Below are 12,103 nucleotides of genomic sequence, written 5' to 3' on the forward strand. Positions count from 1 at the left end.
ATGAGTTGGTGTTGTACTGCTTGACTTTGTGTTTGGCAGTACTGTAAAGTTTGTAACGTTTACTGAGGTCAAAAGTTGCTTTTACAATTTTGTGATCAGATTGAAGTTTTGCACCAGCGTAAGACCTAGCGTCAACAAGCAGAGGGGTACTTCTAGATCTACATAAAACATAATCAATTTGAGAAAACCAGGGTACAGACTTTTTGGATCTACGGTCTTTAATCCATCCTGTAAAAGTGTTGGTGTGTCTGCTCGCATGTGAAAATGCAGTGTTAGCTGCATAGAGTCCATTAGTGATCATGAAAGCTAGCAACCTTTCGCCATTTTCGTTACGCCGACCAATACCATGTCTTCCCATGTTAGTTTGAAGACCACTTTCAAAATCTGATTTACTCCGTTTCCCTAGCCTAGCATTAAAATCACCCAAGATGAAAAGTTCATGTCTGGCAGGAATTCTGATAGCTTCCTGGAGCTCACAGTAAAACTCATCAGCAATGCGTGGGTTCTGTATAGGTTTGACATTAGTTGGACTGTAGCAGTTTATAATACGGGCTTTCAGTGATGGTTTCCCATGACACTTTGATGGTAGAGAAAGGTCCATGTATGCTACTCTGTCACTGATTTGATGGTACGAGACAACATTTGATACAAATTTACTGTTGATAATAAAACCGAGTCCGCCATGCCAAGACAACTTCTGGTTAAACAAAAGAAGCCTGTGGTTGCCGGGTATAACAGTGTCTGAGTGTTTAGACACCTTAGTTTCTTGGAGGGCTATAACATCCAAGTTGTATCTGTTGCAATCATTTGCAGCTAGATGCTGCGAGTGTTCCTGACTAATGCCTCTAACATTCCATGTGGCGAAGTGGAGAGATGCCACCGTGAAAAAACCGAACAAAACAAAGCGGAAGAGAAGAACTGTAGGCTTCATGGAAGCGTCAGACGTTCTGGTCGTAATAGTTACTCCCATGCGTGCCCGTCACAGCAACACACCATCCTTATTTAATTAATTAAATAATTTATTTTTGAAAAAGTTGTATAAGAAAAAGGTGTTCTTCTTTGTTTCCTAAACACACTGCTTTAAACTAGAATCTTCTAGAATATTCAGAACGTGACTTATTTGCCATTTGCGGAAAACCAAACCTTGGTGACGTCAAGTAAACAGTAATTACTTTATCCAACTTTGTTAATATTTAGTTGGAAATTAAGTAGGTACTGCAGAGCGATAGAGGACTTTATTTAGTTGGAAATTATGTAGGTACTGCAGAGTGATAGAGGACTTTATTTAGTCGGAAATTATTATTAAGTAGGTACTGCAGAGCGACAGAGGACTTTATTTAGTCGGAAATTAAGTAGGTACTGCAGAGCGACAGAGGACTTTATTTAGTCGGTAATTAAGTAGGTACTGCAGAGCGACAGAGGACTTTATTTAGTCGGAAATTAAGTAGGTACTGCAGAGCGACAGAGGACTTTATATAGTCGGAAATTAAGTAGGTACTGCAGAGCGACAGAGGACTTTATTTAGTCGGAAATTATGTAGGTACTGCAGAGTGCAGAGCGACAGAGGACTTTATTTAGTCGGAAATTAAGTAGGTACTGCAGAGCGATAGAGGACTTTATTTAGTTGGAAATATGTAGGTACTGCAGAGCGACAGAGGACTTTATTTAGTCGGAAATTAAGTAGGTACTGCAGAGCGATAGAGGACTTTATTTAGTTGGAAATATGTAGGTACTGCAGAGCGACAGAGGACTTTATTTAGTCGGAAATTAAGTAGGTACTGCAGAGCGACAGAGGACTTTATTTAGTTGGAAATTATGTAGGTACTGCAGAGTGATAGAGGGCTCAGATTCCACGTGCCCACTACCAATTACGTCGGTTCTAAAATTAAAAGCACAATCGACTAGGTTTGAGGTAACTCAAAAAATTCGTAGGAAAATGCAAAATTAGCCGTTCTCCAAGAATATTCTACTTAAGAAAAAGGTTGGTGCCGAGTACCGGTCATTTCAGCCCTGGTACTACCTGATCCAAAGTTACCATATACGGTAACAAAGTAGACCCCCCTGACAACAGGCCACGTGGCTACTGATTACAGTAAATAATCCAGGAAATGAGCCGAGTGGTCCGGCTACTAACAGGGGGCACTTCAGTCAATCAAATATAAACTATCATGTGCACGCGATACACAGATACACAGATCACTGATCACCGTGATGAACTCTAGCATGTCACGTGACCAGTTCCTGCTAGCTCATTGGACCGTGCCGCGCTGAGCTAATCTAGCTTGTTTTGGTCGGACGAAACACTCAAACCAATCAAATGCTGAGTAGCGTTGTCACGTGCTGGCGGTCTGCCAATATGGTTGGAGGTGTTGTGTCACGTGGGCGGTGTGGACCAATCAGAGGAGAGGAGCGTTGTGAGCATGCAATGAATGTCAGGCGGTCCGTGTTTTATACGCATATGGCAATTTTCGTAGCTTTCTTATTTTGTAAATATCTCCTCTTGACTTGTATATTTTGTGACTCTTGCTGTTTATTATTCTTTGTGATTATTTTATATGTTTATATAAAATATTTGGTGCGATTAATTTTCTTCGCGTAGTAGGTATTCAAGTATCAGTAGGTATTCGGTATTTAGCAATATTACAATGCACAAGCTTTAAGATCTGGCTCGAGTATTGAGTTGACCACGGAGCCTTCTATTCATTTGCAAAGGGAAATGTATTATCTCATAGCTAAATTACACATCCCATGCTACTTAATATTTACTTATAAGTAGCTACTAGCTTAGCCACGTTACTGCATGCTGAATGCTGATGAGTCCACTTATTAACTTATTATTAAGGAACTAAAATAATCCACGATCGCGATCGGCTTGACAGTCGTGTTAGATTTGCACATGCAGTGACAAATGTGATAGTTGATGTATAACATTCATTCATAACGATGAAAATTGAAATGTAAGTTTAAAATCCAATTTTACAAAGATTCATGATCTGCCTTTCGATTATATGTCGTCACATTATATGTCGTCACATTATATGTCGTCACATGTGATGTCATATGGCATATTGGCATTGTTCAAATTATATCCTCTGCAACATATCTTAATTGTGTTACTCCCCATATTCGTGATTGGCCGTTATCAAAATACAGAACACATGAACCATAACACTTTATACATCTGATTACACAAGACGTGATCTCCGCTTAACCAATCAGGAGTCCTCTGCGACTCACGTGACCTCCTAATTAACCAACCAGAATGCACGCCGCGCGTCACATGACCTGGCCCCGATTGAACTGTTATTCGTGATATTTTAATTTCATCAGGCTCAGATTTGTCTAAACAATGCTGATTCAGTTCTGTCGTGTCCCACGATTACACACGCTTCACATTTATCATCCCCTCTTGTTACGAGATCGTTGTTAGCTCATATACCTGTTTACTCGCATATTTGGAAGAATTGTGGTTTTCATGCTACTTTCTATAAGCTTGTACTCTTTCAACTATGTGTGATGCGGTCTTGATGAGGCCCCTTTCTCCGAGCATGACACCCTAGACCTAGCTTGTCACTTCTTAGTGACCTCATTGTTCTGTACAAGGCCTGATAAAACAACAAGCACCAATTTGTTTGTTTAGTCAGGGCTTCTATCAGGAGGGCTATCAGAAAATACTGTCATGCCATTTTCAGTCATACGATCTTCTGTTGGTTTCATTTTTTATTATATTTAAGGAGACATCAAGCTCAATTCTTGGAGACGAGGTTGAGGTATATATAATATATATAGTATGGCCAATTCTTCCTCCAACTTTCTTTTTTCTCATTTTCTGATCTTTTATAAGCGTCTGCTTTGTTCCGAGAATATCTTGGTTTCACTCTTATCTACCTTTCGATATTATTAATAGAAACTTCCTATTTATAGATCCCTTTATAATAGGTCCACCACGGGCAGAACCTAACACTCGTCACAGTTACTGGATAACTTCTCACACGTAAAACTAGCACAGTTTACATAGTTTATTTTATAAAGTCGATTGTTGAACAATTATCACCCATCCAGACCTGTTGATTGTTGAATAGAAAATAAAAATTTACTTCGTAGCGTTGCTTTGTTATCGAGTACTATATTTCAATCGCGACAGTGTTATATTGTTTTATGTTCAGTCGATGCGGCAACGACCTATTTTCTCCGATTTTATTTAGAGTGAAATCCATTAACTCACCATCTTATTGGATGTCGGCGAGCATTTTTAGTTCTCTTCATCATGGCTGTTATTTGTGAATGTAGCAGATTTAAAACGGTTGCTATATTCTATTTTAAATATCCATCTTGGCATGCATTACCCATCTAGCTGTACATTCTTTTGATTCTGTATCTCCAAATTTATCGGGATATTGATGTTTCTTACATCTGTTGTTTTATCTAGTTATACTGGCAAGGGAGTGCACTTTATGTGTTCTAGCGTACCACGTGACTACGTGTAGCGCACCACGTGACATTGAACCCCAAATCATTGTCACGTGCCCAAACATATGGTTCACATCCCACAAGTACCCAGGTCCCTAATACCCTGGAGCAAAGACTAAGCAGGGCAAGACGAAGCGACTCAGGGTTACTGAATATTTATGAGCTTGTAGATTAGCTGTTACTTATTACATTAAAACATTACAAGAGTTTATACATTATTATACACAGTACACACTCCACCCAGAGTTTATACATTATTATACACAGTACACACTCCACCCAGAGATCGCTTTGTAACACTCTTTGTATGGTCATGTACCATGTATTATTCACTATCCTTATAGGTTGAAAGTATTGCATATGTAAATATATATATATACTTTCTCATCCTCTGGTATTATATATTGTGACCGTTTCGTTGTTCGTTTGCTTTTATAGGGGCTGTAGCTCCCATTACAATTAACGTACCTATAAATAACAAATAGTTTGGGGCTCTCGTGATGTAGTGTTACATTTAAGCCTTATATATTGTGTGTTTCCATTCGTGTCCAAATGCAACATGTGATGGATCATATCATCCACAGGTTTACGGGGATGTGATCATTACCTGATATGTCACGCTGTCTAGGACTGCATCTTATTAAGAGATCCAGTTAACTAAATCCAGTTAACTAAATTTCCGCCAATAATCGCTGCACTCGAGCCGAACTATTCGCCATATTCGCCGCACATTAAGCAACTATAGTTAAGTGCAGGATCGCACTTTTCAGAATATGTTGCCGCCCTTACATCTTGCTCCTATAGAGGAGGGATGAGGAGAAAAGTAAATAATGCTCTAAGTTGCGTCGAGATCAATTTGTCACCGTGAAAAAACCGTTATATCCAAGATTCATCAGTCCTGTTATATCCCGACTTTGTCAAGAATACCAACCAGTCACATGACAGTCACGTGACAGTCCCACCATCGCTAATCCCATCCAGCAGCAGCTGACAAACAACAGCTGAGTGGACAACCGATGCCCAATCTCCCCCGCCGACCTACTCCTCTCACATAATACAATTTACCTGATTTCCTTTGTGATTGTCCACGTCTCCAGGTATTTCGCGAAGTTTAATTTGTTGATTATATAGTATATATAGTAGATATATAGTATATAATACAGGTTACTCTACAAGGCAGTGTATAATTTGCCTACCTTCGTACTAGTTGTGGGGAGGTGGATTTCTTGATTGAATGGGGAAGTTTCGGACGAATTAATTGTTTCGACTATCAAATTTGTTTGTTCAAGTGCTTTGTCTGCGTTTGCTTGGATTTTTCTACTCTTCATAATTTGTTATCCTCCAAAGACATAAAATAAATCTCTTCTGGGGAACTTTTTTGTCGTTTCTAAGTTCTCCCCTCCCGCTCTGTAAGTCAATTTTTCACGTAGCTATTGAGTATAATTGTAGAGGAACGACTCTAGCGTAAACTCTTCCACTAGGGCCTTGCCTGGCTTTCGTAGTATTTGAACAAGCGCAGAGAGAAAACACGGCTACCCAAAAGCTTGCTTTCAATAGTCAGTAATTCAAGTTGAATACTGGTTGGAAGGTGAACCATGACACGTGACACTGAATATGGGTTTGGTGAAGACTGGAAACTGATTGGTTAATTGCTGTCACGTGTTAGAAAAACTATCTTTCACGCTAGCATCCATATCTATTAAACATCTTTCCAGCACAGTCCATTAAGCATAGGATTTACAGCGACACCCGAACCCTTCTGAATAAACGTAGAATTACAGGACCTCAACTGTAACCTTTACCACCCATGGTCGATCCACCAATCAGACAGCTTCGTCTAGTCTCGTGCCCGATGGTTTGGTGACGTCATCACATGAATGGCCAATCGCAGAGCAGTATCTAGGAGATTAAGTAAAGTTAGAGTCAGTATGATGGAAAGCTTTGTAAAGGTGGTAGGTAGCCTGCAGAGTTAGAGGTTACAGTTAGTACAACCAAGTCACATGATATACTCTTAGTCACGTGGTATATTCTTAGTCACGTGATATAGTCTTAGTCACGTGGTGCATGTTCTAGATCAGGAGAAGTTTAGGCTCGGTTTTATTGCGAGCCTTATAGTCTGCATCATAGTGCCAAGTCTCCTTTCTGTTGGATTATTGTATGATGATGTTTCTTTCTGTTGAGTTTATTGCCTCGTGCAGGCCTAAATCAAGGCCAGCTTTTCGCAACTATGGTTTAACTTTAAGTATCGTTTCGGTTACCTTTACCATTACTGAGGAATGGGGCTCTGGGGCAAGAAGATTTAGGATGCAACGTCCTGGAGACATTTACAATTACGTCAGACCTCTCCAAGATGTAATGATGAGCACACTGCCGGTAACTATCGTGGGACAGAGTGGCACTTTTCAGGCCCCAACTCATTCGGAAATGCAAAATCTTATCAACATCATTGTTTCTGAATATGCCATTATTAACAACGCGATTCCCTGCAAATTAAATAACATTACCTCATGTTAACCCTACTGATATCGGTTACATAGCTTTAGTGTAATCTGCAGTTTCATTGCTTCCGTGCTCACCTACAAGTTCAACCTTAACTTCAACGGTCACAGTGACCCAACATTGTTGGTTAATGGTTATAGTGACTTAACATTGTTGGCTATAGTGACCCAACATTGTTGGTCATAGTTCAACCTCTAGTTACCATAGTTACCTCTAGTACAACCATAATAACCTATGAAAGATTGTTATCGGTGACACGCGGTGCTACATCTTTTACAGTGTACACACTGAATATATTCGCATATATCCTACAGTTTATATAATTTATTCGCATATATAAAATGTTTAAGTCGTTGGTCTGCAGTATGCGATGTGAAGGTTGAGGCGCTGTGAGGTGACTTAAGCCGTGTTAAACCTAGAGTACGTTTACATTTCGCACATAAGTATGAGTTACAAATTAGCTTCGCTCGTAGCAGTTTTTGTTGCTCGTGTTGAATAACACACTCATTATCGATCACTCTTCCTCTCCTATTTCCACGGTAATAATAATATAAACCCGACCACTTCTTTCATAGTTTCAAGAGTAATTTATAGAGAATAACTAGATCTATTTCACTGACTGCAATACATGCTCCTGTTGTAATATATGTGATGTGTGATGTAAGAAACCTCACTACCTACCCCGCGCTGTACTAGTACATGACGTATCATAGTTGTATAACCCTTATATTTATAAAGGAGCACATGTAACCCTCCCGCTGCCATCTTCCTCTCTTAATATATCGTCTTTTGTAATGTATTTGTAGATTATTCGCAGACCATTGATAATATTGTGACTTTCAAGAGTAAGTTGAAGAACTACTTGTATGATCAGTTATAGCCTTGGCTGGGCTATTTCTAGTGGCTAGGTCTTTGTGTGCTGTTTTTTTTCGAGTATCTTATTATTTTTGGTTTTCTTTGGTTTTAATAAGTTGGTTTTAATCGGTGTGTCAAAAAGATCAATTATATTGTACACACTATATAATACACATGTATACTATTGTCATTACTCTTCACCCGTTAATGTGATGAAATCACTTTAATCTTATTTGGTATTTTTTGTTTTTATGAGACCCGTGTTTGTTTTAAATTTTTTGCTCCAATGAGGAGAGATAAGAGACAGTTTTTTTGAGGAGAGCCGCTCAGATATGTGCACTATATTGTGTAAATTATATAGTTATATCATCTTATACAATATCTTTATCGCATATGAGCAAGGTAGTAGATACTCTGTCTCACTTTCGTTTCGTCACGATGTAAGTAATTTTGCAGCCTTTACTCTTGTTGTAATATATTTTGCAGCCTTTACTCCATTTGAAACTCCTTTTGTCTCTCGATGTTCATATTTGTTGCTGTCTGGAACTTGTGTGCCTAAATAATTCCATAATTACCGGATAATTTCCCTGGTGTCACGTGACTTGATTCAGTTACATGTCTGTGTTAATCCGTGATTAGTCCACCACCTCCACCGTCAGGGTGAGTTACACTCCCTCTTCCCTCCCTGGTCTTGTAGCTCTGTTCTCTACCACCACCTCCACCGTCAGGGTGAGTTACACTCCCTCTTCCCTCCCTGGTCTTGTAGCTCTGTTCTCTACCACCACCTCCACCGTCAGGGTGAGTTACACTCCCTCTTCCCTCCCTGGTCTTGTAGCTCTGTTCTCTACCACCACCTCCACCGTCAGGGTGAGTTACACTCCCTCTTCCCTCCCTGGTCTTGTAGCTCTGTTCTCTACCACCACCTCCACCGTCAGGGTGAGTTACACTCCCTCTTCCCTCCCTGGTCTTGTAGCTCTGTTCTCTACCACCACCTCCACCGTCAGGGTGAGTTACACTCCCTCTTCCCTCCCTGGTCTTGTAGCTCTGTTCTCTATTAGCATCTCCACCATCAGGGTGAGTTACACTCCCTCTTCCCTCCCTGGTCTTGTAGCTCTGTTCTCTACCACCACCTCCACCATCAGGGTGAGTTACACTCCCTCTTCCCTCCCTGGTCTTGTAGCTCTGTTCTCTACCACCACCTCCACCATCAGGGTGAGTTACACTCCCTCTTCCCTCCCTGGTCTTGTAGCTCTGTTCTCTACCACCACCTCCACCGTCAGGGTGAGTTACACTCCCTCTTCCCTCCCTGGTCTTGTAGCTCTGTTCTCTACCACCACCTCCACCGTCAGGGTGAGTTACACTCCTTCTTCCCTCCCTGGTCTTGTAGCTCTGTTCTCTACCACCACCTCCACCGTCAGGGTGAGTTACACTCCCTCTTCCCTCCCTGGTCTTGTAGCTCTGTTCTCTACCACCACTTCCACCGTCAGGGTGAGTTACACTCCCTCTTCCCTCCCTGGTCTTGTAGCTCTGTTCTCTATTAGCATCTCCACCATCAGGGTGAGTTACACTCCCTCTTCCCTCCCTGGTCTTGTAGCTCTGTTCTCTACCACCACCTCCACCGTCAGGGTGAGTTACACTCCCTCTTCCCTCCCTGGTCTTGTAGCTCTGTTCTCTACCACCACCTCCACCGTCAGGGTGAGTTACACTCCCCCTTCCCTCCCTGGTCTTGTAGCTCTGTTCTCTATTAGCATCTCCACCATCAGGGTGAGTTACACTCCCTCTTCCCTCCCTGGTCTTGTAGCTCTGTTCTCTACCACCACCTCCACCGTCAGGGTGAGTTACACTCCCTCTTCCCTCCCTGGTCTTGTAGCTCTGTTCTCTATTAGCATCTCCACCATCAGGGTGAGTTACACTCCCTCTTCCCTCCCTGGTCTTGTAGCTCTGTTCTCTACCACCACCTCCACCGTCAGGGTGAGTTACACTCCCTCTTCCCTCCCTGGTCTTGTAGCTAGGCAGGTAACTCATGGCTCGATCAGTCCACTTGAATTGCCGAAATTGTCTTACTTTATACTTCACTTAGGATAACAACGATCCTCCTGGCCTTTAATTGTCCAGTCTTATTCTATATTAACTAGCAACAAACGATGGTATTTAACCTACGAACTTTATTATCCCACGGCGTCCTTTTTGAGTCAATGAATTTGATTATTGACGTCAAGGTGGCACAATATCCTGACATCATCTCCACTAAATGGTGTGGTTCCCTGACCCTTGAGTGTGAGCAGATCCACAGCAAATGGTATTATTGACATCGGATATAATTTCAACGATCAGTGACCTTGTACTAAGATCACCCTCAAGACTACAGACTTTTCCTGGAGCTACTGGCCGCTTTTGTTGAGGATTTCTGAGGAAAGTTTATTGTTTAGTGATATGCTTCCAGCATGTGAACATTTTGAAAGGAGGATAGACGAATATGCAAGGCATTTCATCTGTTAAATGAACATTATTAGTCTTGAATGGACGTCAGAGAATCTTGCTATCGAATGTTTCAGACATATCGGCACTGGCTTCCTCATTGATACTTTGTCCAAAATTCAAACAAATATCATCGCAAATTACATGAGTAGTTACTAATTACATCACTGCATCATGTTCCACTCTCTGCAGTCTCCATCAGACTATATTCTAAAAAGTAAAAGGATCGTCTTGTAGTTTTATAGATTCCTCCGGGTGTTTGGGTGAGAAACACGCACAGGGCTCCCCACACCTGGTCTCAGTGTTGACTGATGATTTATAGTTCTAAGTCTTGGTATATTTATAGTCTTTATAGTTAGTCTTATATTTTGCGCCCATTTTTATGTTATTTGTGAGTTTTGACCTGGTTTGTTGAAAGTAAGTTCATTAGGAGACAAATGTTCTTATTCATTTCTGTGTAGTAATCCTCCGTCTAACGTGTGACGAATCCTCTAAACGTACATGTTTATAATGTAGTTTATAACGTAGTGTTTATAACGTAGTTTATAACGCAGTTTATAACGTAGTGATTATAATGTCCCACACACATGTGTGTAAAGTGTGCAATATGTAGTCTATGGGATCCCATACAATGCCACATTAGGATCTCTTGCATCACATTCAGTAATAGTACCATTACCTATTCCTTCACACTCCACAGTCTTGAGACATAGTGTGGCTGCTAGGGGGGAGACGGCCGTGCACTTTGTTTTTTAATTCTGTCAACAGATCTCGCACTAATTCTCGCGTTTTATATTGTTTTTTTGTTTTCATTTTATCTTGTTTTAATCTCACTTTTGCTTCTAATCCCTTAATATCAAGTCTCGCCCTTTCCGTTTTATGAATCGTATTTGCTCGTCAGCATATAAAGGTCACCTGTGCTAATCTTGTCTAAAAGACACCAACGTCTCTTCTGAAGACATTCAAATGACGTAACTATTGTAGCAGTAGTTCCAGTCACCAATCGCCATGTATTAAATTTCAGAGCACCCCTTTTTCTTTAGTCCTCATCCCTGTGACCCTACTTCTGCCCTCTGATTGGTTCATGTGACCCTACTTCTGTACTCTGATTGGTCCCCGACCACAATACCCCTCTCCCATTGGCTGATTACTGCCCTATATTGTTCCCTGATTAGCTCAAGGTCCTGGGTCGTTACTCTTACTGTGGAGGTACACATAACGCTGTCTATAAGATAACTGTGTGTAGCAGTGGGAGCTGCCTTACACAGCGTGCCCGTGTGTTATAGTGTTTGGTGGAGGGTTGTACTTGCTGATTTGTAGTTGAACATAGCTGTAATTTGTAATTTGTAATTAAGGTTGAGTTGAGTTGCTTGTAATTGTCTAGGATGATAGTCTAATTCAGCGGTTTAACTTACTCTAGTAGCAGAGTGTACCTGCTCGAGTTCAGTTTATCAGATTGCTGGGTTTATCTGTATGCGATTATACTTGTTATCTTTATAATGTATATTTCAAGGTTTATGCGATCTCTAATCACTCTAAGTATATATTGTTGATGAACTGTATTGTAAAGGAGTAACAAGGAGTTTTGAAGTTTGAACCACTAATTCGTGTACACTGTACACACGTGTGATTTTATCCACTTAGTGTACATTTTACTGGTACTGTCTGTACTCTATGTACTGTGCATGCATGGGCGGTCATTTCACAATTACCATGTACAATCTCATCTGATGTATTACGCACGGCTGCAGCTGTTCATTTATAAACTATTCTCGATCAGCTTTTTAAAGCGTTTCCGACG

The 12,103-nt window shown here is 40.9% G+C and overlaps 2 protein-coding genes across 2 annotated transcripts in view; both read right to left on the reverse strand.

The window, feature by feature from the left end:
* The window catches only part of LOC134822081 (1-phosphatidylinositol 4,5-bisphosphate phosphodiesterase beta-4-like), an 858,242-nt gene that overhangs the window by 831,363 nt on the left and 14,776 nt on the right, over positions 1–12,103 (reverse strand). The window lies entirely within an intron of this gene.
* On the reverse strand, positions 8,449–9,849 carry LOC134821671 (hornerin-like). Its single transcript, XM_063832374.1, has one exon. The coding sequence runs from the start codon at positions 9,847–9,849 to the stop codon at positions 8,449–8,451; it is 1,401 nt and encodes a 466-aa protein (XP_063688444.1).

This window comes from Bolinopsis microptera, chromosome 10 (assembly GCF_026151205.1).
Source record: "Bolinopsis microptera isolate Bmic1 chromosome 10, MBARI_Bmic_1.0, whole genome shotgun sequence".
Classification (NCBI taxonomy): Eukaryota; Metazoa; Ctenophora; class Tentaculata; order Lobata; family Bolinopsidae; genus Bolinopsis; species Bolinopsis microptera.